The sequence below is a fragment of the Anomalospiza imberbis genome, unplaced genomic scaffold (assembly GCF_031753505.1).
Source record: "Anomalospiza imberbis isolate Cuckoo-Finch-1a 21T00152 unplaced genomic scaffold, ASM3175350v1 scaffold_52, whole genome shotgun sequence".
Lineage (NCBI taxonomy): Eukaryota > Metazoa > Chordata > Aves > Passeriformes > Viduidae > Anomalospiza > Anomalospiza imberbis.
Window position 1 is genome coordinate 679,824 of NW_027100130.1, and position 27,282 is coordinate 707,105.

The following is a 27,282-nucleotide window of genomic DNA, read 5'->3' on the forward strand; positions in this document are numbered from 1 at the left end:
GGGGGCGGGGCCTTCCCGGCAGCCGCGTCACGTGGGGCGCGGCGCTTCCGCCAGCGGCGGCGCGAGCGGGGACCCCCCCCGCCCTTCCCGCGCCCCCCGGGACCCCCGGGACCCCCCGGAGCCCCGCCATGGAGGACGGTGAGTGCTGACCCCCCCGGGGGTGTTTTGGGGCCGTTCCGCCCCGAGTGACGTCGGGGGTTCCGGGGTGAGCGGAGGGTGCGGGCCCTTTAAGGGGGGCGGGTTTAAAAGGGAGGGGGGGGCGGCTCCTTGGGGGGTTTTGGGGGGAGACCCCTCCCTTAAAGCGAGCCCCGTAAAGTAACCCCCGTTTATTGCGACAGCGCCGTGAAGAGACCCCCCCCGTTATTGCGGCCCCTCCCACTAATGCGGCCCCTCCCCCTAATGAGGACCCCCCCCTTAATGAGAACCCCCATTAATGTTACCCCCCCCTAATGCGGCCCCTCCCCCTAATGAGGACCCCCCCTCAATGTGACCCCTCCCCCTAATGCGGCCTCTCCCCTTAATGTGACCCCCCATAGCGACGCTCCCCCCGAAGCCCCTCCCCTAAGCCCCTCCCCCTCGAAGGCCCCGCCCCCATTGACCCCCCGCCGTTGCCCCCCCAGTGACCCCCCCGGAGCTCCTGCCCTTCCTGCTGCAGAACTGGGGCGCTCAGGGTGAGTGGGGACACCCGGGGAGGGCCCCCGGGGGGCCGGGACCCCCCCTGAGCAGGGGGGCTGACGGGACCCCCCCCCCACCAACCCCCGACCCCCGTGCCCCCCCAGAGGCGGGGGGGGCGGCGCCGTTCGTGGAGATCCTGGAGCAGCCCAAGCAGCGCGGGATGCGGTTCCGCTACAAGTGCGAGGGGCGCTCGGCCGGGAGCATCCCCGGGGAGCACAGCACCGAGAGCACCAAGACCCACCCCACCATCCGCGTGAGTGCCCCAGTATAGACCAGTATGGACCAGTAACCACCCGGGACCCCCCCAGTGCCCCCCCAGTGCCCCCCCAGTGCCCCCATCCCCAGGGAGCACAGCACCGAGAGCACCAAGACCCACCCCACCATCCGCGTGAGTGCCCCAGCATGGACCAGTATAAACCAGTATGGACCAGTAACCGCCCGGGACCCCCCCAGTGCCCCCCCAGTGCCCCCATCCCCGGGGAGCACAGCACCGAGAGCACCAAGACCCACCCCACCATCCGCGTGAGTGCCCCAGCATGGACCAGTATAAACCAGTATGGACCAGTAACCACCCGGGACCCCCCCAGTGCCCCCCAGTGCCCCCCCAGTGCCCCCATCCCCGGGGAGCACAGCACCGAGAGCACCAAGACCCACCCCACCATCCGCGTGAGTGCCCCAGTATGGACCAGTATGGACCAGTATGGACCAGTATGGACCAGTAACCGCCCGGGAACCCCCAGTGCCCCCCAGTGCCCCCATCCCCGGGGGGGGGGGTGGGGTTCATCACCTGCCTCCCCCAGACCCATCCCTGCATCCCCGTGAGCCTCCCAGTGCAAACCAGTACAAACCAGTACGGACCAGTACGGACCAGTCCCGAGCAGCGCGTGTCCCCCGCAGGTGAACAACTACCGGGGCCCGGGGCGGGTGCGGGTGTCGCTGGTGACCAAGGACCCCCCCCACCGCCCCCACCCCCACGAGCTGGTGGGCAAGGACTGCAAGGACGGCTTCTACGAGGCCGAGCTGTGCCCCGAGCGCAGCATCCACAGGTGGGACCCCCGAAACGGGGACGCCCCCGAAACGGGGACACCCCCAAAACGGGGACACCCCCGAAACGGGGACACCCCAGAAACTGGGACACCCCCGAAACGGGGACACCCCCGAAACGGGGACACCCCCAAACCGGGGACACCCCCGAAACGGGGACACCCCAGAACCGGGGACACCCCCGAAACTGGGACACCCCCGAAACGGGGACACCCCCAAACTGGGGACACCCCCGAAACGGGGACACCCCAGAAACTGGGACACCCCCGAAACTGGGACACCCCAGAACCGGGGACACCCCCGAAATGGGGACATCCCTGAAACTGGGACACCCCCGAAACGGGGACACCCCAGAACCAGGGACACCCCCGAAACTGGGACACCCCAGAACCAGGGACACCCCCGAAACTGGGACACCCCCGAAACGGGGACACCCCCGAATCGGGGACACCCCCAAAACGGGGACGTCCCTGAAATGGGGGACACCCCCGAAACTGGGACACCCCCAAAACAGGGACATCCCTGAAATGGGGGACACCCCCGAAACTGGGACACCCCCAAAACTGGGGACATCCCTGAAACTGGGGACACCCCCGAACCGGGGACACCCCCGAACTGGGGACACCCCAGAACCGGGGACACCCCCGAAACTGGGACACCCCCGAATCGGGGACACCCCCAAAACGGGGACATCCCTGAAATGGGGGACACCCCCGAAACTGGGACACCCCCAAAACTGGGGACATCCCTGAAACTGGGGACACCCCCGAAACGGGGACACCCCTGAATCGGGAACACCCCCGAATCGGGGACACCCCCGAAACGGGGACACCCCCAAAACTGGGACACCCCCGAAATGGGGACATCCCTGAAACTGGGACACCCCCGAATCGGGGACACCCCCGAATCGGGGACACCCCCGAAACAGGGACACCCCCAAAACTGGGACACCCCCGAAATGGGGACACCCCCGAAACTGGGACACCCCCGAAATGGGGACACCCCTGAAACGGGGACACCCCTCCAAAAATGGGGACAGCTGCCAAAATCGGGGAGACACCCCCAAAAATGGGGACACCCCCCAAATCGGGGACACCCCCCAAAAATGGGGACACCCCCCCAAAAACGGGGAGCCACCCAAAATCGGGGATTGCCCCCAAAAAACAGGGAGATACCCCCAAAATTTGGGGACATCCCCCCCCAAAAACTGGGGACAGCCCCCCAAATCGGGGACACGCCCACAAACCAGGAACACCCCCAAAATCGGGGACTCCCCCTCCAAAACGGGGAGACACCCCCCAAAATTTGGGACAGCCCCACAAAACCGGGAACACCCCCCCAAAATCGGGGATTCCCCCCCACAAAACTGGGGAGACAACCCCAAGATTTGGGACATCCCCCCCAAATGGGAACACCCCCCAAACCGGGGACACCCCCTCAAAACTGGGGATCCACCCCCCAAATAAGGGACACCCCCCATATCGGAGACCCCCTCCCCCCCCCAAATTGGGAACACTCCCAAAATCAGGGACACCCCCAAAACCCCGAAAAGCAGATGGGGTCACCCTTGGGGAACCCCCCTGCAGGGCAGGTGGGATCACACAAAAAAGGGGGGGGAATCCCAAAATCCAGGACCCTCCCAGGAGTCCTGAGAACCCCCAAAATCTGGGGTCCCTGCCCCGGAGTGTCCGGGGGGGAATCCAGGTTGACCCCTCCCCCCCCCCCCCATATTTTGGGGTCAGTTTCCAGAATTTGGGGATTCAGTGCGTGAAGAAGCGGGAGCTGGAGGCGGCCGTGGCCGAGCGGATCCGCACCAACAACAACCCCTTCAACGGTACTGGGAGCACTGGGAGGGACTGGGGAGGGACTGGGATGGAATTGGGATGGACTGGGAGGGACTGGGAGGGGATTGGGAGTTACTGGGAGGGAACTGGGAGTGACTGGGAGGGCACTGGGAGTTACTGGGAGTTACTGGGTGGGGAACTGGGAGGGACTGGGAGGGAACTGGGAGTGACTGGGAGTGACTGGGAGGGAATGGAGCAGACCGTAAGGCACTGGCTGGGACTGGGAGTTACTGGGAAGGAACTGGGAGTGACTGGGAGGGCACTGGGGGGGAGCTGAGAAGAGTCTGTGGGAACAGGGAGGCACTGGTTTTTACTGGGAGGGACTGGTGGGCACTGGGTGTTACTGGGAGCGCACTGGGGGTGGTGCTGGGGGCGTCACTGGTGTGTACTGGGCTGTACTGGTCCATACTGGGCAGTGCCAGGGGAGCAGCATGGGGTTGGGTACGACCTGGGGGTGTCATTGGGGGGGTGCCTGGAGGCATCTATACTGGTTTATGCTGGTTTATACTGGTTTGTGTGGGTTAGCGGCGGTGCGTGCCGCCCATACTGGTTTGTACTGGTCTGTACTGGGCAGTGCCGGCGGAGCAGCGCGGGGGGGCGAGTACGACCTGGCCCGCGGTCAGGCTCTGCTTCCAGGTGTGGGTGAGGGGCCCGGGGGGGCTGCAGCCCCCTCGCCCCCGTCCTGTCCCCAGCCCATCTACGACAACCGTGAGTGGGGACCCCGGGGACACCTGCGGCACCTGGGACACCTGAGGGACCCCGGGGACACCTGGGGCACCTGGGGCACCTGGGACACCTGGGACACCTGGGACACCTGGGACACCTGAGGGACACCTGAGGGACCCCGGGGACACCTGGGACACCTGGGGCACCTGGGACACCTGGGACATCCCTGGGACACCTGAGGGACCCCCGGGGACACCTGGGACATCTGGGACACCTGGGACACCTGAGGGACACCTGAGGGACACGGGTGTTTACCCCGCTGTGACCCCGCGCTGTCCCCGTGTCCCCAGGTGCCCCCAGCACGGCCGAGCTGCGGATCTGCCGCGTCAACCGCAACTCCGGGAGCTGCCGGGGCGGGGACGAGATCTTCCTGCTGTGTGACAAGGTCCAGAAAGGTGCGGGGACGCCCCGAAACCCGGGACACCCCAAAACCCGGGACACCCCAAAACCAGGACACCCCGAAACCCGGGACACCCCAAAACCAGGACACCCCGAAACCCGGGACACCTCCAAACCGGCACATCCCAAACCCAGGACACTCCGAAACCCGGGACACCCCAAAACCCGGGACACCCCAAACCCGGGACACTCCGAAACCCGGGACACCCCAAAACCAGGACACCCCGAAACCCGCGACACCTCCAAACCGGGACATCCCAAACCTGGGACACCCCGAACCTGGGACACCCCAAAATTGGGACACCCAAAAATCAGGGATATCCCAAAGCTGGGATATCCCAAAATCAGGGACATTCCAAAACTGGGGACACCCCAAAACCCCGGACACCCCAAACGTGGGATGCCCCGAACCTGGGACACCTCAAAACCAGGACATCCCGAACCTGGGACATCCCAAAATCAGGGACATCCCGAACCTGGGACACCCCAAACCTGGGGATATCTGTGTCCCTGTCCCCACGCCCTGTCCTTGTCCCCACGCCCTGTCCGTGTCCCTGTCCCCATATCCAGTCCCTGTCCCCGTGCACTGTCCCTGTCCCTGTCCCCGTGCCGCGTCCCTGTCCGTACGCCCTGTCCCTCTTCCCATACCATCCCCATGTCCCTGTCCCCATGTCCCTGTCCCCATGTCCCTGTCCCCATGCCCTGTCCCCATGCCCTATCCCCGTGCCCTGTCCGCATTGCCGCGGTGTCCCCAGCATGCCCCTGTCCCCGTGGTGTCCCCGCAGTGTCCCCGTGGTGTCCCCAGCATGCCCCTGTCCCTGCGGTGTCCCCAGCATCCCCGCGGTGTCCCCAGTGTGTTCCTGTCCCCATGGTGTCCCCGCAGTGTCCCCGCGGTGTCCCCATTGTGCCTCTGTCCCCAGCGTCCCCGCGGTGTCCCCAGAGTTTCCCTGTCCCCACGGTGTCCCCAGCGTCCCCGCGGTGTCCCCGCAGTTTCCTTGTGGTGTCCCCATTGTGCCCCTGTCCCCGCAGAGGACATCGAGGTGCGTTTCTCGGCCGAGGGCTGGGAGGCCAAGGGCTCGTTCGCGCAGGCCGACGTTCACCGCCAGGTCGCCATCGTGTTCCGCACGCCGCCCTTCCGGGACCCCGCGCTGCGCGCCCCGGTCACCGTGCGCATGGAGCTGCAGCGGCCCTCGGACCGGCAGCGCAGCGCCCCGGTGGACTTCCGATACCTGCCCCACCAGGGTGGGCCCGGGCAGGGGTCTGCGGGGGGCTGTGGGGGGCTACGGGCGTTTATGGGGTGTTTTTGTGGGGCTGGGGGTGATGCGGGGTCCCTTTGGGACATTCCTGGGTCCCTTTGGGACATTCCCGGGGCCCTGAATCCCATTGATTCCTATGGCTGCCCCACCAGGGTAGGCCTGGGCAGGGGTCTGCAGGGGTCTGTGAGGGGCTTATGGGGTCTTTTTGTGGGGCTGGGGGTGATCCGGGGTCCCTTTGGGGCACTCCCAGGTCCCGTTCTGGTTCTTCTTGGCTCCTTCTTGTCACCCTGGGATGCTGGGAGGTCACTGGGGGTCACTGGTGTGACTGGGAAGTGACTGGGGGTCACTGGGGGTCACTGGTGTGACTGGGAGGGGACTGGGGGTCACTGGGGGTCACTGGGGGTCACTGGTGTGACTGGGAGGGGACTGGGGGTCACTGGGGGTCACTGGTGTGACTGGGAGGGGACTGGGGGTCACTGGGGGTCACTGGTGTGACTGGGAGGGGACTGGGGGTCACTGGTTGTGACTGAGAGGTCACTGGGGCGATCCCTGGGGGTCTCAAGGAAGGGAAGGGCCCAGCTGGGAGCTAACTGGGAGCTAACTGGGAGCTAACTGGTGTTACTGGTGCAGGGGACCTGCAGTGCATCGAGGAGAAGCGCAAGCGGACGCGGGAAACCTTCCGCTCCTTCATCCAGCGCAGCCCCCTGCCCGGTGGGGGCTTGGGGGGCTTCGGGGGGCTTTGGGAGGGGTTGTTGGGGTCCCTGGGGGGGTCTCAAGGGGAAATTGGGGGTCCCTGGGGGGGGTTGGGGGCCCCTGGGGGCGTCTGGAGGGGAGATTTGGGGTCCATGGGGGAGGTCTGGGGGGATTTGGGGGACCCAGGGGGGGCTTGGGGTCCCTGTGGGGGAGTGTAGAGGAGGAACTGGGGGGGTCCTGGGGGGGGTCCTGAGGGGATTTGGGGTCCCTGGGGGGGGACTCTGAGAAGGTTTTGGGGTCCCCAGGGGAAATGGGGGTCCCTTGGGGGTATTGGAGGGGATTTTGGGGTCCCAGGGGGATCATTTGGGGTCCTGGGGGCATCCAGAGGGGATTTGGGGTCCCTGGGGGGGGTCCCTGACAGTGGGACCCCCATTGCGCCCCCCCCAGCTCCGGCATCCAGCGAGTCGCGGCCCCCCCGGCGCATCGCGGTGCCCTCGAGACCCCCCCCGGCCCCCCAGAACCCCCCCAGTGCGGGTGAGTGGGGGGACTGGGGAGGAAACGGGGGGTGGGGGGCGAGGAGGGAATTGGGGGGGCAAATGGGGAGGGGTGAATGGGGTTGGGGGCAATTTCGGGGGGAAAACGGGGGGAATTGGGGGGGGTCGAGCCCCTCCCTCACCCCTTCCCCTCCCCCCCAGCTCCCTCCTTCTCTTTCGGGGGGCCGGGGGGCGCTCCTGGGGGGCCCGGCCCCCCCCGAGGCGGAGCCTTTGGCCGAGGCGCTGCTGCAGCTGCAGTTTGAGGAGGGGTCCCCCCAAATCGGGGGGGGCGGCGGCGCGGCCCCCCCGCTGGATTTCGGGGCGCTTTTGGGGGGGGGGGACTCCCCCTTCCCCGCCCTGGACGCCATCAACGCCTCCGAGGTCCAGCGCCTGCTGGGCCCCCCCGAGCCCCCCCCGAGCTTCGGGGAGCCCCCCCAGGATTTTGGGGGGGCGGTTTCCGAGCTGCCCCCGCCCCCCCCGGATTTCGGGGGCCCCCCCATGCTGATGTCGTACCCCGAGGCCATCGCCCGCCTGGTGCAGAGCCAGCCCCCGGGGGCGCCCCCCGAAATGGGGCTGGGGGCCGAGCTGGGGGGGGGCCCCGAGCTGGGGGGGCTGGGGGGGCCCGAGGACTCGCTGCCCTCGCTGGGGGAGCTGGACTTCAGCACCTTCCTCAGCCAGTTCCCCTCCTCCTGACTGGGAGCCACTGGGAGCCACTGGGAGCCGGCCGGGGGGCTCCTGGCGGCCACTGGGAGGCTTCGGGGGGGCTACTGGAAGGCACTGGGAAGGGTTTGAGGCTTTACTGGGAGTTACTGGGAGGTGTCCAGGCTTTATTGGGATGCACTGGGAGGCTCTTCGGGGTTACTGGGAGGCTTTTGGGGGTTACTGGGAATTACTGGGAGGCTGCTGGGGCTGACTGGGAGTTACTGGGAGGCTTTTGGGGGTTACTGGGAGTTACTGGGAGGCTTTTGGGGGTTACTGGGAGGCTTTTGGGGGTTACTGGGAGTTACTGGGAGGCTTTTGGGGGTTACTGGGAGTTACTGGGAGGCTTTTGGGGGTTACTGGGAGGCTTTTGGGGGTTACTGGGAGTTACTGGGAGGCTTTTGGGGTTACTGGGAGGCTTTTGAGGGTTACTGGGAGTTACTGGGAGGCTTTTGGGGGTTACTGGGAGGCTTTGGGGGGTTACTGGGAGTTACTGGGAGGCTTTTGGGGGTTACTGGGAGGCTTTTGAGGGTTACTGGGAGTTACTGGGAGGCTTTTGGGGGTTACTGGGAGGCTTTTGGGGGTTACTGGGAGTTACTGGGAGGCTTTTGGGGGTTACTGGGAGGCTTTTGGGAGTTACTGGGAGGCTACTGGGCGTCACTGAGAGTTCCCTGCGGTTACTGGGGGTCACTGGGAAATCTGTGCGGTTACTGGGAGGACACCGAGTGCCTGCCGGGGGTCGCTGGAAGCCAGCGGGGTTTACTGGGAGCTACTGGGAAACTCCTGCCGGGGTCACTGGGTGCCTTTTGGGGGGGGGGGGAAACGAGAGGGGGGGGGGTCTCCACTTCGCCCCGCCCCCCGGGGCACAGCAGCCAATGGGAGCGTGGCCGCCCCTCCCCCCGGCAATAACCCCGCCCCCATCGAAGTGCCTTTGGGGGAGGGGAAAGCCCCGCCCCTCCCCGCCCCTCCCCCCCGGGGCCACCCCAATAAACGGTCCGTTTGATTGACAGCGGAGGGGCGTGGCTCGTACGCGCAGAGGCGTGGTTATCGCGGGTGGGGCGTGCCTTTTTCTTCGGGGGCGTGGCCTCACTCCCCAGGGGGCGTGTCCATAATGGCGCTGCTTTGCCGGGGCGGGGCTTTTGCGGGAAAGGGCGGGGCCTCGTCCCGGAAGGGGCGGGGCGGGGCGCGCCGGGGAGGCCGCGGCGGAGCCGAGCGGGGCCGGGGCCGGGCCGGGAGCGGCCGGAGCGGGGCCGCGAGCGGCGGGAGCGGGGCCAGGCCGGACCCTCCGCGATCCCCCGGGGCCCCCCGGGGCCAGCGAGGCGGCGATGCCGAGCAAGAAGAAGAAATACAACGCGCGCTTCCCGCCGGTACCGGCTGAGGGGCGACGGGGGCGCGGGCGGGGTCGCCATGGCAACGGGGGACGGGGCGGGGGGGAAAGGGGGGGTTACCATGGCAACGCGGAGGGCGCGGGAAACGGGGGCTACCGTGGCAACGGGCAGGGCGGGGTCACGTCGCCATGGCAACGAGGGTGGGGTCGTGGGGGTCACCATGGTAACGCAGAGGGCGGGGCGGAGCCTGAGGGGTGGGCGGGGTTTGGGCGGGCGGGGTCGCGCGTGAGGGTGCAGGTGGGGGGCGTGGCCTGAGGGGTGGGCGGGGCTCTCCAGGTGAGGGCAGCTCAGGTGAGGGCGGGGCTCTCCAGGTGAGCGCTCAGGTGAGGGCGGGGCTCTCCAGCTGAGGGTGGGGCTCTCCAGGTGAGCGCTCAGGTGAGGGCGGGGCTCTCCAGGTGAGCGCTCAGGTGAGGGCGGGGCTCTCCAGCTGAGGGCGGGGCTCTCCAGGTGAGCGCTCAGGTGAGGGCGGGGCTCTCCAGGTGAGCGCTCAGGTGAGGGCGGGGCTCTCCAGGTGAGCGCTCAGGTGAGGGCGGGGCTCTGTGGCAGGCGCGGATCAAGAAGATCATGCAGACGGACGAAGAGATCGGCAAGGTGGCGGCCGCCGTGCCCGTCATCATCTGTATCCTCTGGCACACCTGTGCCCCGCCCCGGGACCCCGCCCTGCTCACCTGGGCACCACGCGACCCCTCCCTACTTATCTGGACACCTCTGGGACCCCACCTTTCTTACCTGTGACATCACTCTGCACACCTGGGCACCCCGAGACCCGGTCCTGCACACCTGGGCACCTCCAGGACCCCACCCTGCACACCTGGGACCCAACCCTGCTCACCTGGGCACCCCTGAGACCCTGTCCTGCACACCTGGGCACCTCCAGGACCCCACCCTGCTCACCTGGGCACCCCTGAGACCCTGTCCTGCACACCTGGGCACCTCCAGGACCCCACCCTGCACACCTGGGACCCCACCCTGCTCACCTGGGCACCCCTGAGACCCTGTCCTGCTCACCTGGGCACCTCCAGGACCCCACCCTGCACACCTGGGACCCCACCCTGCTCACCTGGGCACCCCTGAGACCCTGTCCTGCTCACCTGGGCACCTCCAGGACCCCACCCTGCTCACCTGGGCACCCCTGAGACCCTGTCCTGCACACCTGGGCACCCCCACCCTGCCCAGCTCAGCCCCCCAGGTGCCCCTAGCTGTGACACCGGAGTCTGCCCGTCCTGGGGGAGGTTGGGGGGTTCACCTGTGTCCCCGGGGTGTCACCTGCGCACCTGGCTGTCCTTAGCGTGCCAGCGCGGGCGCTGGAGCTGTTCCTGGAGTCGCTGCTGCGCAAGGCCTGTCACGTGACCCAGTCCCGCAACGCCAAGACCATGACGACGTCTCACCTGTGAGTGCCTCACCTGTCCCCACCCGTCCCCACCTGCTTGGCACGCCTGGGCTCCTCTGCGAGATGGGGAAGGGTACCTGACACACCTGGGGCACCTTTTGGGGCTGGGTGTGGCTGTCCCAGGTGTGTTGGGTGTGGCCGGGTGGGTGTGGCCTGTCCCACGTGTGTTGGGTGTGGCCTGTCCCAGGTGTGTTGGGTGTGGCCGGGTGGGTGTGGCCTGTCCCAGGTGCATTGGGTGTGGTTGGGTGGGTGTGGCCAGGTGGGTGTGGCCTGTCCCAGGTGCGTTGGGTGTGGCTGGGTGGGTGTGGCTGTCCTTAGTCTGTTGGGCGTGGTCATCCCAGGTGGGTGTGGCCTGCCCCAGGTGGGTTGGGTGTGGCCGGGTGGGTGTGGCATGCCCCAGGTACGTTGGGCACGGCTGTGCGGGCTCTGGGCGTGGCCAGGCAGGTGTGGGCGTGGTCTGAGGCCCCGCCCACAGGAAGCAGTGCATCGAGCTGGAGCAGCAGTTCGACTTCCTCAAGGACCTGGTGGCCGCCGTGCCCGACATGCAGGGGGACGGCGACGACCCCCACGGCGACGGCGAGCGGGGACCCCGCAGGTGAGGCGCACCCGGGGACACCTGGGGACGCACCCTGATACCTGGGGACACCCTGGCATATCTGGGGGACACCGGGGGACATCTCTGGATACCTGGGGACACCTGGGGATACCTGGGGGCACCCCTGGGAAACTTGGCTGACACCTGGGGATAGCCCTGGACACCTGGGGACATCCCTGGTTACCTGGGGAACATCTGGGAACACCCTTAGATACCTGGGGGACACCTGGGGACAGCACTGGACATCTTGGGGACATCCCTGGTTACCTGGGGAACACCTGGGGACGTCCCTGGGATACCTGGGGGACACCTGGGGACAGCCCTGGACATCTTGGGGACATCCCTGGTTACCTGGGGGCACCTCTGGATACCTGGGGGACACCTGGGGACATCCCTGGTTACCTGGGGAACACCTGGGGACGTCCCTGGGATACCTGGGGGACACCTGGGGACGTCCCTGGACACCTTGGGGACACTTGAGGCACAGCTGGGGACGCTCTGGGGTATTTGGGGGACACCTGGCGGAGGCTGTGGCACACCTGAGGGACACCTTGGGATACTTTTGGGACACCCCCGGACACCTGGGGGGTCCTGGGGTACCTGGGGGACACCTTGGCACACCTGAGGTCCCTGACGGGGGCTCAGGAGGGATTTTGGGGTGCAGGGGGGTCCCTGAGGGGGGGATTTGAGGCGGTTTTGGGGTCGGGGGGGTCTCTAATGGGGGGGGGGTCTCTTTCAGGGGGCGCCGCCCAGGCAGTGGCCGCAAGAACGGGGGTCCCGGGGCCAAGGGGACCCCGAAACAGTCGGGGACAGACTCGGAGCAGGAGGTGGGGGGGATTGGGGGGTCCCGGGGGGGTTTGGGGGTGTCCCGAGGCCAAGGGACAATCGGGGGCCAACTCAGAGCTGGAGGTGGGGGGGCCCTGAGGAGTTTTGGGAGTTTTGGGGGTACCTGGACCCCTGAGTCTGCTCTGGGGGGCTTTGGGGGAGCCCCTGAAGGGGAAGGGGCTGTACCTGGTGGTGGGGTCACGTCTGAGGGGAGGAACTGGGGGGTCCTGGGCGGGGTTGGGGTTTCTGGGTCCGCTCTGGGGGGGTTTTGGGGATCCCTGGGCACGGGGAGGGGTTTGGGGGTCCCCTCATTGCCCCCCCCCCCGCCCCCCCAGGAGGAGTCTGAGGACAGCGACAGCGACGGGGACGAGGAGACCCCGCAGCCCCCCCCGGCCCCGCCCCCCCTCACCTTCGCCAGGTGCGGTTTGGGGGGGCCGGGGGGGGCAGCAAACACCTGGGGCCGGTTTTGGGGCTGTTTGGGGCTGTTTTGGGGTGTTCCCCCCCCCCCATGCCTGAGTCCCCGGGGAGGGGGTTGGGGAGGGGCTTTTGGGTGCCCCTCCCCCACCTGGGTCCCCGGGGGGGGTTGGGTGGATCGGGGGTGCCCCCCCCGATCCCTGGGGGGGATTTGGGGGGGTTTGGTGTTTTTTTGGGGGGTTCTCCCCCCAGCACTGACGCCTTTTCCCGCAGCCCTGGGGTCCCCTTCGCCCCCCTGGGCCCCCCCAGCCTCCCGGGGGGGCTCCCGGGGGGGCTCCCCCCGGCCCCCGGCCCCCCCCGCGCCCGGGAGGAAGAGGAGGAGGATGAAGATTACGATTCCTAGCGACCCCCTCCCTCAATTTTTACCGGTTTCTCCGAGATTTCCCCCCGCTCCGGGGTCCGGCACTGCCCCCCAGTTGGGCCTTACTGGGAGCTGGGCCTGGCGCCAGTTTGGGGGGGCTGGGGGGCACTGGGACCCCCCTCCCTGCCCCGCTGGTGTCATGAATTGTGTCAGTTCTGGGGGGGGGCTCAGCCCGGGCTCCTGGGACCCCCCCGGACTCACCTGGGACCCCCTTTTGGGGGTGGGGGGGCACGGGGGGGTCGGGGGTTGATTTTGGGGCTCTCTGGGGACGTTTGCTGAGTCGGGGGTTTTGTATCGGCTCAATAAAGTTCCTGTTTCCATACGGACCCCCCCAAAAACAAACCCTGGGACCCCCCCCAAAAGCAAACTCTGGGACCACCCCCCCCAAAAACAAACCCTGGGACCCCCCCAAACCCCGAATTCCACCCCTAAAAACCCTGAGACCCCACCCCCCCCCCCCGCCAAAATCCTGGGATCCCAAACCTCTGAATCCCCTCCCCAAATTCCCGGGACCCCCCCGAATTCCCGGGACCCCCCCGAATTCCCGGGACCCCTCCCCAATTCCCGTTTCCTTTCTCGACCACCAGGGGGCGGCGGAGCCCCCATGGGGGCCTATAGGGGATTATTGGGGGGGGGTCTGAGGGGGCTTTGGGGGGGTTATGGGGTTTTGGGGGGTTGTAGGGGTTTGTGGAGGGCTCATGGGGGTCTGTAGAGGCTTTTGGGGGATCTATAGGGATCTATAGGGGATCTATAGGGGACTTGCAGGTGCCTGGGGGTGGGGGCGTACAGGGGAATTATCGGGGTCTGTAGGCACGGGTGGGGGAGTTCTCGGGGTGTCTGGGGGGGGTCGTAGGGACCTGCAGGGGCACCGAGGACTTGTAGGATCTATAGGGGCCTGCCGGGGGGGCTGTAGGACCCTAAGAGGGGGGGTAAAGGTTGTAGGACCCTGAAAAGGGGGGAGTTAGGGGGGAGTTAATGAGCTCCTCTAGGCGCCTGTAGGGCTGCCAGGCCCCGAAAAGAGATTTGAAAGGATTTGTAGGGGCTCTTTGGGGGCCTGGGGGCATCTGTAGGTGCTGGGGGGGGTCTATAGGGGTTCAGGGGATCTATAGGGGCTCGGGGGCGGGGTCTGTGCCAGCTCTGTGGGATCTATAGGGGCTCTTGGGGCACCTCGAGGGGCTCCTGGGGGCTCTGTAGGGGCTCTTTGGGGTCCGGGGGGGACACCAACAGGTGGGGGGGGGCCCTAAGTGTGGGGAGGGGGTGCTGGTCTGTAGGGCTGTCCTCTATCGGGCCGCAGAGACCCCGGGCGGGCGGGCGGGGGGACCCAGAGGCGTCCGGACCCCCCCGCGGCGCTGGAATTCGCACACCCCCCACACCCCCCCCCCCGTTAATCCCGGTGGCACCAAAAGCGGCGCTTTTCGCCTCGTTGTGTAACGGAGCGAGCGCGGGGACCGCGACGGGGACAGGGACCCGGACAGGGCCAGGGACAGCGCCGGCAGCGCAGGTGAGACACGGGGAGACCCCCGGGACCGGGGGACAGGGACAGGGGGACAGGGATTGAGACAGGGACAGGGGGACAGGGATTGGGACAGGGACAGGGGGACAGGGATTGGGACAGGGGGACAGGGACAGCGCCGGCAGCGCAGGTGAGACACGGGGAGACCCCCGGGACCGGGGGACAGGGACTGAGACAGGGACAGGGGGACAGGGATTGGGACAGGGGGACAGGGACAGCGCCGGCAGCACAGGTGGGACAAGGGGAGACCCCCGGGACAGGGGGACAGGGACAGGGGGACAGGGATTGAGACAGGGACAGGGGGACAGGGATTGGGACAGGGGGACAGGGACAGCGCCGGCAGCGCAGGTGGGACACGGGGAGACCCCCGGGACAGGGGGACAGGGACAGGGATTGGGACAGGGATTGGGACAGGGACAGGGGGACAGGGACAGGGACAGGGGGACAGGGACAGGGACAGGGACAGGGATTGGGACAGGGACAGGGATAGGGGGACAGGGACAGGGACAGGGATTGGGACAGGGATTGGGACAGGGACAGGGGGACAGGGACAGGGACAGGGATTGGGACAGGGACAGGGACAGGGGGACAGGGACAGGGACAGCGCCGGCAGTGCAGGTGGGACATGGGGGGACCCCCGGGACAGGGGCAGGGGAACAGGGATTGGGACAGGGACAGGAATTGGGACAGAGGGACAGGGACAGAGGGACAGGGACAATTGGGTGACCCCCGGGACAGGGGGTCAGGTGGGGTCTGGGGGAGCAGAAGAGGAGGGGACAACAGATGGGGACAGTGGGGGGACCTTGGGATGGGGGTGGCACCTGGGAGATGGGTGGGGACAGGTGGGGACAGCAGGGGACAGGTGGGGGGGATTCCTGGGACAGGACTGGGGGGGACAATGGGGGGGATGGAGGGGGACAGCGGGGGGTTATGGGATGGGGTGGGGACGTTGTAGGGGGACACGGGAACAGCTTGGGGCACCAGGGAGGGGTTGGGGACGTTGCTGGGGGGTTGGGGACATCGGACAGGTTGGGGACATCATGGGGGGACACTGGGACAAGCTGGGGACATTGGGGGTGTGGTGGGGACATGGGTTGGGTTGGGGAAATCACAGAGGGGACATGGGACAGGTTGGGGACATGGAGGAGAATGGTGGGGACATCAGGGAGGGTTTGGGGACATCACAGCGGGGACCCTTCACCTTGGGGACACGGAGTCACAGCTGGCCGGATGTCCCCATCCCTGGGGAGCTGCGCCGAGGTGGAGCAGGGACAGGGACATGCTGGGAGGGGATGGGGACATCAGGAGGGGTTGGGGACATGTGACGCAAGTGGTGACACTGTCCCCAGTGGTCACCACGTCCCCTGCCCCGTGTCCCCTCCCCATCTCTGGGTCCCCATGTCCCCTGTCCCCACATCCTGGTGGCCCCAGCTCAGCACTCCCAGCGGTGTCCACCCCCCTCCCGTGTCCCCATGGCCCTGGGGGTGGCTGTGTCCCCTGTGATGGTGTCCCTCTGTCCCAGTGTCTCCATGTCCTGCCATCCCCATGGCTGAAGATGTCCCCAAGCCCCAGGTCCCCGTGTTTCATGGTGTCCCCTCAGTAAGTCCCAGTGGGGGTGGTGGTGTCCCCACGGGTGGCATTGTCCCCATGTCTTGGGTGTTCCCAAGCCCCTGTGTCCCTGTGTCCACCGGTGTCCCCGGGGTTGGTGGTGTCCCCGTGGCTGGTGATGTCCCCATGAGTGCTGCCATCCCTATGGGTGACACTGTCCCCCAGGCCAGTGGTGTCCCGGTGTCCAGCGGTGTCCCCATGTCCAGTGGTGTCCCTGTGTCCAGCGGTGTCCCTGTGTCCAGCAATGTCCCCAGGCTGCTGGTGTCCCTGTGTCCAGCAGTGTCCCCATATCCAGCAGTGTCCCCAGGCCGGTGGTGTCCCCGTGTCCGGTGGTGTCCCCAGGCCGGCGGTGTCCCCAAAGGCCGGTGGTGTCCCCGTGTCCGGTGGTGTCCCCAGGCCGGCAGTGTCCCCGTGTCCGGTGGTGTCCCCAAAGGCCGGTGGTGTCCCCGTGTCCAGCGGTGTCCTCGTGTCCAGCGGTGTCCCCAGGCCAGCGGTGTCCCCGTGTCCGGCGGTGTCCCCAGGCCGGCGGTGTCCCCAAAGGCCGGCGGTGTCCCCGTGTCCGGTGGTGTCCCCAAAGGCCGGTGGTGTCCCCGTGTCCAGCGGTGTCCCTGTGTCCAGCGGTGTCCCCGTGTCCGGCGGTGTCCCCAGGCCGGCGGTGTCCCCGCGATGCCGTTCGGGGCGGTGCTGGCGCAGGTCGGGGGCCTGGGCCGGTTCCAGGTGCTGCAGACGGCGCTGCTGGCGGTGCCCATCCTGCTCATGGCCAGCCACAACCTGCTGCAGAACTTCACCGCCGCCGTCCCCCCGCACCGCTGCCGCGTCCCCGCTGGCCCCGGTGCCACCCCAGCGCCACACGGAGCCACCCCCAATGCCACCTCAGCGGATCCTCGCGACACCTTGAGAGACTCCGACACCATCCTGAGGTCTCCTGGTGGCACCTGGGGGTCACCTGGTGCCACCCTGAGGTCCCCCAGTGGCGTCCACAGCCACGGTGCCACCCACGTCACACTCGATGGCACCGCGGGGACACCCGATGGCACCCGTGTCCAGCCTGATGCCACCTGGGGGTCCTCCAATGGCAGCCTGGGGCCCACTGGTGCCGCGCTGGGGTGGTCCAATGTCACCCTGGGGTCCCCTGATGTCACCCTGGGGTCTTGCTGGCGCTATGTGGCCAACGTCACCGGTGGTCCCCGGGCCACCGAGCCGTGCCGTGACGGCTGGGACTACGACCGCAGCATCTACGTGTCCACCATCGTCACTGAGGTGGGGACGGGGGCGCAGGGACGGGGAGAGTGGGGAGGTGACCACCGTGTCCATGGTGGGGACAACACATCTGTGGGGAGGGGGTGGGACTTGGGGTGAGGCGGGAGGGAGGAAGGGATGGATGGATGATGGATGGATGATGGATGGATGGATGGATGGATGGATGATGATGGATGGATGGTTGGATGATGGATGGATGGATGGATGGATGGGTGGGTGATGGATGGGTGGATGGATGATGATGGATGGATGATGAATGGATGGATGATGGAGGGATGGATGGATGGATGGATGGGTGATGGATGGGTGGATGGATGATGATGGATGGATGGATAATGGATGGATGGATGGAGGGATGGATGGATGATGGATGGATGGATGGATGGATGGATGGATGGATGGAGGGATGGATGGATGATGGATGGATGCAGAGGAAGAAAGAGGGACTGACACTGGCAGATGTCCCCCTGTCCCGGCAGTGGGACCTGGTCTGTGGCTACCGGCAGCTGCGGCAGATGGCCCAGTCCATCTACATGGCTGGGGTCCTGGTGGGCGCCCTGGTCCTGGGGGGCCTCTCAGACAGGTAAAGTTAGCAGAGACCCCCCCCACCTTAGTGCCTCGGTTTCCCTGTGGGGCTCTGGACAGCTCATCCCTGGTGGCTCCCAGTGGCTCCCAGTGGCTCCCAGTGGCTCCTGTTGCAGGTTTGGGCGCAAGGCCATGTTGATATGGTCCTACCTGCAGCTGGGGGTGATGGGGACGTGCACGGCCTTCGCGCCCAACTACGCCTCCTACTGCGTCTTCCGCTTCGCCGGCGGGATGGCGCTGTCCGGCTTCGGCCTCAGCATCGCCTGCCTGGGTGAGGGGACACGGGGACAGGGGTGGGGACATGGCCACGGCCACGGAGGGGGACAACCCAACGGCCATGGGTGGGGCCAACCATGGATAAGAATGTCCCAATGGCAATGGATGGGGACATCTCGGTGGCCATGAGCGAGGACATCACAGCGGCCATGCTGGGGTCACGTGGTGTGGACACGTCTGACCGTGCTGGGGTGGCCGCACTGACCAGGAGGGTCCCAGCGCTTTGAGGACACCCTGAGTGAGCCGTGTCCCCGTGTCCTTGGCAGTGGTGGAGTGGATCCCCACGCCCTACCGCGCCATCACTGTGGCCATCACCGGCTTCGCCTACACCCTGGGCCAGATCATCCTGGCTGGGGTGGCCTACGCCGTCCCCCACTGGCGCTGGCTCCAGCTCTCCGTGTCCCTGCCCTTCTTCGTCTTCCTCCTCTACTCCTGGTAGGACGTTGGGCCCCTTGGGGAGGCCATGGGGACACAGGGGATGCTGGCCGTGCCTCAGTTTCCCCTCGCTGGCTGCAGGTGGTTGGCGGAGTCGGCGCGGTGGTTGGTGCTCTCGGGCAAAGCTGACCGGGCGGTGAAGGTCCTGCAGCGCGTGGCCACCTTCAATAACCGGAAGGAGGAGGGGGAGAAGATCACGGTCGAGGTCTGGTGGCCCCATGGTGGGGGTGAAGGGTGGGGGTTTCCAGCCCCCCAACCTTTTCCATTTCCCCTTTCCCAGATGTTGAAGTCCAACATGAAAGAGGAGTTGGCAGCTCTGAAATCCTCCTACACCATCTCCGACCTGGTCCGGACCCCCGTGATCCGCCACATCTTCTTCTGCCTCTCCATCGTCTGGTGGGGCTGGGGGCGAGGAGGGATGGAGAGAGGGAGAGATGGATGGATGGATGGATGGATGGATGGATGGATGGATGGATGGATGGATGGATGGAAGGGTAGGTGGACAGATGGCTGGTCAGGCTCACAGATGGATGAAGGGAAGGATGGACACCTGGACACCCAACCAGTGACCCCACCCATCCAACTGCCTCCCAACCCTCTCCTCCCCCACCTGCCATCCCTGTCCCATCCTGTCCCAGGAAGGTGATGCCACCTCAAGATCCCCCCCTCCCACCTCGCTCCAGGTTCTCCATCAGTTTCTCCTACTACGGTTTGGCCATGGACCTGCAGAACTTCGGGGTCAGCATTTACCTCATCCAGGTGATTTTTGGCGCTGTTGACTTTCCGGCCAAGGTGGTGGTGACCGTGTCCCTGAGCTACGTCGGCCGGCGGCTCTCGCTCATGGTGGCCTTGTTCTTGGCGGGGCTGGTCATTGTGGCCAACATCTTTGTGCCCACAGGTGGGTGTGGATGGGGAGGGGGTTCTCCATCACTCTGGCCACCAGTGTCCCCAGCTCATCTTCCTCCATGTTTCCATCCCTTTGTCCAGCCACTGATCTCCCCATCCCTCCAACCTCCCTCCCTGCCCCGTCCCCACCTGCCCGCATGGTGGTCAAGCCCTGGTGACCCCATGTTCCCCCACGCTGTGGCTGAGCCCCGGGATCCCCGTGTCCCCGCAGAGCTGCAGACGGTGCGCACGGCGCTGGCCGTCATCGGCAAGGGCTGCCTGTCCGCCTCCTTCAACTGCGTCTTCCTCTACACCACCGAGCTCTACCCCACCCCCATCAGGTATCGCCCCGGCCCCACGTCCCCGCGGTGGGACAGGTCCCCGTCACCCCTGCCCAGACACCCCCAGGGTGCTCCGTGCCCCCCGTGACCCTCCCGGCGTCGCAGGCAGACGGGGCTGGGCTTCGGCAGCACCATGGCGCGCGTGGGCGGCATCGTGGCGCCGCTGGTGAAGATGATGGATGAGTACTACCCCTTCCTGCCCCCCGCCGTCTACGGGGTGGCCCCCGTGGTGGCGGCCGTGGCGGCCGCGTTCCTGCCCGAGACCCTCAACACGCCACTGCCCGACACCATCGAGGAGGTGGAGAACAGGTGGGTGACAGGGAGGGGCAGATGATGGATGGGTGGATGGATGGATGGATGGATGGATGGATGATGGATGGATGGATGATGGATGATGGATGGTTGGATGATTGGCAATGGATGGATGATGGACAATGATGGACAACCCCAACCATGAAGAGGCTCAGGGTCAAGGGACAACTTGGCTGCATTGAGGGACAGGTGGATGGGGATGTCAGCAGAAGAACGAGCTCTCTGATTGGCTGAATACTCGGCCTGGGCCACTCTCCCTTTACCATGACCCTCCTCCTCCTCCTTCTCTTCCTCCTCCCTCCAGGACCAAGCAGAAGCCAGCAGGTGACCCCAAGGAGAAGATCGCGCTCCAGCCCCAGGACGGGCCCCCCCTGAAGGAGGCCTGATGAACCCTGGGCGTGGGTGCAGCGCCCCAGCCCTGGCCACCAGTGGCCACCACCGCAGGGGTCCCCACAGCTTGAGGGGGAGACCTCGGTCGTCACTGGTGACCTCCTGTTGGGGCAGGGACATCTGGGCAGGAATAAAACAGGTCTGGTGGGGACATGTCTCGGGGTCTTATCTGTGCCCCCCCAGGTCACCCTCGACAACCACGTCCGAGGTCACCTCCCACGGGACAATGCCCAAGAATTGTGTCCCTGAGGTCACTTCCAATAAGGAGACAACCAAGGACCCCTTTTTTTGGAGGTCGTCTCCACAGGACGACACCCCACAACCTTGTCCATCAATGAGGTGGCACCCAAGACCCCCATTTTTAATGACACCTCATCACCTTGTCCAGGAGGACGATGCCCAAGAACCATGTCCCCGAAGTCCTCAGATAAGGTGGCACCAAGAACACCACGCTGGATGTCACCTCCAACAAGATGATCCTCAATAACCCCAAACCAACTCTTCTCCTGGTAGAGGCGTCCCTCAAATCCCAGAGAAGCTGGGGAAGCACCAGGAGCTCCTGGATCCTACCCGGCCCCCTCCCGCTGCCGCCGCGATGCCCCTTCCCCGATTTCTGTCCCCTGAAGCCACCCTGACCCTTGCTCCCATTTCTGACGTGTCCCTTGGCCCCATCAACTCCCCATCAAAAATTAACCCCCGGTGGGGAATGCGCTGACCCAGGCAGGGCCACCTCTGTCAGCACCTTTCGGTCGCCTTTTGACCACTGAAATTGCTAAAATTTAACCCAAAGGCGACACCGAAGGCCGGACATTGGTCCATGCCAGGAGACCTCCTCTCCCTGCAGTGCCCACCCTGATGCCCACCCAACCTCCTGGACTGCCCCTCTCCAAAACCTGACTTTTCCCCTCAAAAAGGCAATGCCGTGAAATAATAATTAAAAGGAATTTGGTATTCCTTGTCTTCCTGCCCCAAATCGCCGCAGTTTTGCCCCACTTTGGGGGACTTTTGCCCCTAAAACACCTTTTTTTTTTACCCCTGGACACCTTTGCGCTGCACTTTTGCCTTCTTCTGCTGGAAAACCACCAAAACCCCCCGGAGATGTCAAACATTAACCCAAACCACCCTTGGGCTGGGTTATATAGGAGACCACCCCTGGGTGCTGCTGGAGGGAAGACGCCGTGTGGCACAGGGAGACATTTCTGGGGTGAAACCTCTGAAATCCGGGGTTCTGCATGGCTGTGGGGCGTTCCCGCGCCCCGGTGGTGGCAGGATGGCTTTCGCCAGCCTCCTGGAGCACGTGGGGGGCATGGGGCGCTTCCAGGTGGTCTCGGTGCTGCTCCTGTCCCTGCCCGTGCTGATGATGGCCAGCCACAACCTCCTGCAGAACTTCACCGCCGCCACCAGCGACCACCAGTGCCGCCCGCGCCCGGAGGCCAACGCCAGCGGCCTCGAGCCCGAGGCCCTGCTGAGGGTCTGGGTGCCCCGTGGGGAGCGCTGCCGGCGCTTTGTAGCACCCCAGTGGTGGCTTTTGGAGGCCAACGGTTCGGAGCCCAACAGCTCTTGGCCGGAGACGGAGCCGTGTGGCGATGGCTGGACCTACGACCGCAGCGTCTTCACCAGCACCATCATCACTGAGGTGGGACGGTGGTGGTGGGCTTTTGGGGGGGTCTGGTGGGCTTTTCACCCAATCCCGTGTGTGGGTCCCACCTGGAGGCACCAACAAAGGGTCTACTGCCAACACAGCATTGACCTCTCCCAGCTGGAGCATCTTCCCTGCTCAACCTTTGGTGGAGACACCAGGAAGCCCAGGAGAGGAAGGAAGGGATGGGGAGTTGGTGGCCATCAACAAGGGGATCGCAAGCGGGTCACAAGGGGTCACAGGACCCTTGGATGGACCTTCCAACCGCGGCAATGCCAGCAAGGGTGGCCAAGCATTGGGTGTCACCTTTCCATTGGCCATTCATTGACCTTACCGGCCACCACGGGTGGTTTTGGGGTTTGGGAGGCCAGAGGGGACCCTGATCTCTGTCCCACCCCATGTCCTCATCCCTCGGCAGTGGGACCTGGTGTGCAGCTCCCGAGGGCTCAAGCAGCTGGCGCAGTCGCTCTACATGGCCGGAGTCCTGGTGGGCGGCATCTTCGGGGGGCTCTCAGACAGGTGAGGGGGAGCCCTGCAGGCAGGTGGGGTGGCACCGGGGGGTCCTCTCACCCTCTCTGCCTCCTCCTCATTCCCTACTCCTCCTCTTTCTTTTCCTTCTCTTTCTTTATTTTCCTCACCCTCTTTTTCCTCCTCATGCCCTTTTTCTCCTCACCTCCTCCCTCTTCCTCATCTTCCTCACCCTTCTTCCCCCTCCTCACCCTTTTCCTCACCCCTTTTTCCTCCTCTTCACCCCCTCTTCCTTCCCCTGTCCCCTTCTTCATCCTTCTTGTCTCTTCCTCGTCTCCATATTCTCCTCCCCTTCTCTTTCTCTTCCTCCTCTTCCTCTTCCTCCTCCTCCACCCCTATTTCTTCATCCTCACCCCTCGCTTCTCCTCCTCCTCCTCCTTGCCCAGGTTTGGCCGCCGCTCGGTGCTCACCTGGTGCTACCTGCAGATGGCCGCCATGGGCACCTGCTCGTCCTTCGCGCCCACCTTCACCGTGTACTGCCTGTTCCGCTTCCTGACGGGCATGGCCTTCTCGGGCATCGTCCTCAACAGCGTCTCCCTCTGTACGTCACCCCCGGGCCGGGTACCTGCCTTGGGCGCCCATCTGGGTGGGCTCCGTGACCCCCCTGAACCTGTGGGAGCCATCCCGGTGGTCTCCATGTCCTCCAGGCACCATCCCGGTGGTCTCCATGTTCCCCCTGTAGCTGTGCGGGCCTGTCTGGTGGTCTTCATGTCCCCTGGGCACCATCCTCGTGGTCTTCATGTCCCCTGGCACCTGTGGGTCCATGTCCCCCCAGAACCTGCCCTGGGCTCCATGTTCCTCTAGGATACCTGTGGGCACCATCCCGGTGGTCTCCATGTCCCCTGGGCACCATCCCGGTGGTCTCCCTGTCCCCTGGGGGGGCGGTGGGCACTCCCAGGTGGTCCCCACGTGCCGTGTCCCACAGCGCTGGAGTGGATGCCGACACACATGCGGGCGCTGGTGGGCACCTTCATGGGGTACTGCTACACCACTGGGCAGTTCCTGCTGGCCGGTGTCGCCTTCGCCGTCCCCGACTGGCGCCAGCTGCAGCTCGTGGTGTCCCTGCCCTTCTTTGGCTTCTTCCTCTACTCCTGGTGAGGAGGAGGATGGATAGATGGATGGATGATGGATGGATGAATGGATGGATGATGGATGATGGATGGATGGATGATGAATGGATGGATGGATGGATGGATGGATGGATAGATGATGGATGATGGATGATGGATGATGGATGGATGGATGGATGGATGGATGGATGGATTGATGATGGATGGATGGATTGATGATGGATGGATGGATGTCTCCTCCCATGCAGGTGGCTGACAGAGTCAGCACGGTGGCTCGTCATGGTGGGGAGGTCCCACCAGGCCCTGCGGGAGCTCCAGAAGGTGGCCAGGATCAACGGGAAGAAGGAAGAAGGGGACAAGCTCGACATAGAAGTAAAAGGCTCCGTCCGGGTCTCCCAGGGTGTCCCTGGGGTATTTTTTAGGGGGTCCCTTGAAGATCCACCCCATGGACAGCTGTCCACCCATCATCCCTTATGCAACCTGTCCATCCATCCACTCATCTTCATCATCTCAACGACATCCATCATCTCCATCTCCATCTCCTCCATCTACACCCATCCATCCCTTCACCCATCCATGAATCCACCATCTCCATCCCACCATCCACCCATGACTCCCCTTCCCCTTTTCCACCCATCCTGCCCAGACCTGCCCAGTACAAGAGGGTCCCCAGTGCCCCACACCCATCCCAGAGCCCCCCCTGTCCCTCCAGACCCTGAGGTCACACATGGAGAAGGAGATGACGTCGTCGAAGACCCGCCACACCGTGGTTGACCTGGTGCGGACGCCGGTCCTGCGCCGCATCTCCTTCTGCCTCTGCTTCGTGTGGTACGGCCGCCGGTGGAGGACACCAGTGGGTGGTTGTCCATCCCCCCTCCACGTCCTTGACCCCCCCCATGCCACCCCACAGGTGACATTTTAACCCCTCTCCCCCCTCATGGCCCAGGTTCTCCACCAGCTTCGCCTACTACGGGCTGGCCATGGACCTGCAGAACTTTGAGTTCAACATCTACGTGATCCAGCTGATCTTCGGCGCCGTGGACATCCCGGCCAAGCTGATGTCCATCCTCACCATCACCTACGTGGGGCGCCGCTTCACCCAGGCCATCACCCTCATCCTGGCCGGCTTGGCCATCCTGGCCAACGTCTTGGTGCCACGAGGTGAGGCCAGGGGTGGTGGCAATGGTGTCCCCTCCTTTCCAACCTCCCTGGGAGGGCCCAGACGAGCTCAGCCCGTTGATGGAACCCCCAGGTTGGGTAATTTTAGCTTTTTATGGGGGATTTGCCCCAGTCCTGGTGTTTGGGGTCTCCTCTTATCAAGTGAACTCAGCTCAGGTAGGGACACTGAGGTGACTCCCAGGTGTCCCGCTGTCCCCTCAGACCTCCGGACAATCCGGACAGCCCTGGCCGTTTTTGGGAAAGGTTGTTTGGCCGCGTCCTTCAACTGCGTCTTCCTCTACACGGGCGAGCTCTACCCCACGGTGATCCGGTAAGGAGGGGGTGTGGCTGGGGCGGACGTGGCCAGGGTGGCCGTGTCAGGGTGGTCCCTCAGGTGCCCTCAGGTGCCTCCAGGAGCTCCGCGTGTCCCACAGACAGACGGGCATGGGCTTGTCCAACACCATGTCGCGGCTGGGCAGCATCATGGCCCCCCTGGTGAAGATGGCGGGCGAGCTCTTCCCGGCGCTGCCCTTCGTCATCTACGGCGCCGCGCCCGTGGTGTCGGGGCTGGTGGCCGCCTTCCTGCCCGAGACACGGAACATGGCCCTGCCCGAGACCGTGGAGGAGGTGGAAGGAAGGTGGGGCTGGAGAGGATCAGGGATGAGGGGAGGGGATGGACGGGTGGTGGGATGGGATGGAGGATGGGGAGGGACAGGGGGAGACACAGAGGGAGAGAAGGGTTGGTTGAACGTGGGGGTGGAGGGATTGAAGTTGGTTGGGATGGATGGATGGATGGATGGATGGATGGATGGATGATGGGCGGATGATGGATGGATGATGGATGGATGGATGGATGGATGGATGATGAGCAGATGATGGATGGATGGGATGGATGGATGATGGATGGATGGATGGACGGACGGATGGATGGACGGACACTCCTCCCAGCACCACAAAAACCCCCCTGTTCCCTCCAACCCCCCCCATCCCTCCCTCCCCACCAGGACACGATCCCAGAAGGACGAAGCCCAACATCTCCAGGTCCCGCTCCAGCCCACCCCATCCAGCAACTCCACAGGGCCCTATTAGTGCCACCCCCCACCAGGGGACCCCCAGAATCCTCAGCCCTCGATGCTCCCGCCAGATGAATGAGCAGGATTTGGGGGGTGGAAGGGGTTCAACGTCCGCCCCCCGAAGGGCAAAGGGACAGCAGTGACCACAAGGACCCGGCTGCCCCCTCCCTGCAGAGTGGGGGTGACGCTGGACCCCCCCAAATCTCTGCGTCGAGGACGGTTCGGCCGCGCTGGAATAAAAAACAATAAAAGCAAAGCTCGTGTGAAATGCGGCCGGTGGGGGTGGGGTGGGGTGGGGGTGGGGGTTGTTTTCCCACGGCCGCGGGGGGTCCCGCGCAGCCGGAGCGGTCCCGCCCCGAAGGAAAACACGGGAGCCAGCGGGACACCGCGGCCTCGGCACCGCGGGACCCCCTCCCGGCCCCTCCCCCTCGCCGGAGCTGCCGGGGATGGACAATGTCGGGAGAGAGTGCGGGAAGGATCCGGGACCCCGGGGATCGGGGATCTGGGGATTGGGGACCCCGAGGATTTGGGATCTGGGGATTGGGGATCCTGGGGATTGGGGACCCCAGGTGTGGCAAGCACATTTCACCCAGGGATTGCGGATCCCGAGGATCGAGGACCCCAAGAATCCCCATGTCTGGGTGCCCAGGGATCCCAAGGACCCACATTCCCTGATCCTGGACACCCCAAAGACCCAGATCCCAAGGAATCAGGTGTTCAGATGTCCAGGGATTCCAGGGACACAAGATCCAGGCACCAGGGTTCCCAGACACCCCAAGAGCTCAGGGATCTTGAGGCCTCAGGGATCCCGAGGATCCCAAAGACCCAGGGATCCCAAGGACCAAGGAGTCCGGTGCCCGAATGTCCGGGATCCGGGATCCCAGGGATCCCGACCATCCAGGCATCCCAAGGATCCCGACGACATTCTGAGGGCACGGGGATGTCACAGACCCAGATGTCCCAGAAGTCCCGAGGACCCAGAGATCCTGAGGATCCACGTGTCCGCACACCCGGCCCACGCCATTCCGGCCGGCGCCAATCCGGGTGTCCGGCTCCCCCCGTCACCCCCCACGTCCCCCCCATCCCACCCACGCTCCGCTGCCCCCGCCGCCCTCCTGCCCCGGGGTCCAAGGGGCTCCCAGGGATGCGGTTCAGGGCGCCCGGGACTTTGCCTCATCAATGATCCACCCCGGAGGGGCAGAACGGGCCACAGGGGGCCGGGGGTCCCCATCTGCCGGGGCCTGGGGGCTTCCAGGGTGAGGAAGAGGATGGGTTTGGTGGGATGGAGGGGCAGCTGTCGGGTGTCC

At 65.5% G+C, this 27,282-nt stretch overlaps 4 protein-coding genes across 5 annotated transcripts; all 4 read left to right on the forward strand.

The window, feature by feature from the left end:
* The first annotated feature begins 54 nt into the window (after positions 1–54).
* On the forward strand, positions 55–7,878 carry RELA (RELA proto-oncogene, NF-kB subunit). The gene is given in 13 exon segments (XM_068178688.1): positions 55–138; positions 621–671; positions 780–928; positions 1,573–1,721; positions 3,462–3,553; positions 4,138–4,226; positions 4,229–4,271; positions 4,580–4,684; positions 5,718–5,930; positions 6,575–6,655; positions 7,085–7,171; positions 7,302–7,334; positions 7,382–7,878. Coding segments are annotated over 13 exon segments (1,584 nt in total). The 5' UTR covers positions 55–128; the 3' UTR covers positions 7,864–7,878.
* Positions 7,879–9,042: 1,164 nt separating this feature from the next.
* On the forward strand, positions 9,043–12,920 carry DRAP1 (DR1 associated protein 1). The gene is made up of 7 exons (XM_068178673.1): positions 9,043–9,236; positions 9,804–9,876; positions 10,554–10,647; positions 11,123–11,242; positions 11,982–12,069; positions 12,403–12,485; positions 12,755–12,920. Exons 1-7 carry the CDS (start codon positions 9,195–9,197, stop codon positions 12,882–12,884), a joined length of 630 nt encoding a protein of 209 aa, XP_068034774.1. The 5' UTR covers positions 9,043–9,194; the 3' UTR covers positions 12,885–12,920.
* Positions 12,921–16,330: 3,410 nt separating this feature from the next.
* LOC137467094 (solute carrier family 22 member 6-A-like) lies at positions 16,331–20,658 on the forward strand. 2 transcript variants are annotated; one of them, XM_068178651.1, is made up of 11 exons: positions 16,331–16,347; positions 16,672–17,283; positions 17,763–17,866; positions 17,985–18,139; positions 18,411–18,579; positions 18,661–18,784; positions 18,860–18,975; positions 19,263–19,477; positions 19,697–19,805; positions 19,911–20,114; positions 20,422–20,658. In XM_068178651.1, exons 2-11 carry the CDS (start codon positions 16,690–16,692, stop codon positions 20,501–20,503), a joined length of 1,872 nt encoding a protein of 623 aa, XP_068034752.1. In that variant the 5' UTR covers positions 16,331–16,347; positions 16,672–16,689; the 3' UTR covers positions 20,504–20,658. The 2 variants fall into 2 exon arrangements, with proteins under 2 accessions (XP_068034752.1, XP_068034753.1); XM_068178652.1 differs by lacking the exon at positions 16,331–16,347 and having other exon boundaries at positions 16,589–17,283.
* A 1,004-nt stretch (positions 20,659–21,662) lies between these two features.
* LOC137467099 (solute carrier family 22 member 6-B-like) lies at positions 21,663–26,231 on the forward strand. The gene is made up of 10 exons (XM_068178659.1): positions 21,663–22,143; positions 22,565–22,665; positions 23,061–23,215; positions 23,600–23,768; positions 23,993–24,116; positions 24,457–24,572; positions 24,691–24,905; positions 25,125–25,233; positions 25,337–25,540; positions 25,907–26,231. Exons 1-10 carry the CDS (start codon positions 21,778–21,780, stop codon positions 25,989–25,991), a joined length of 1,644 nt encoding a protein of 547 aa, XP_068034760.1. The 5' UTR covers positions 21,663–21,777; the 3' UTR covers positions 25,992–26,231.
* Positions 26,232–27,282: the final 1,051 nt, after the last annotated feature.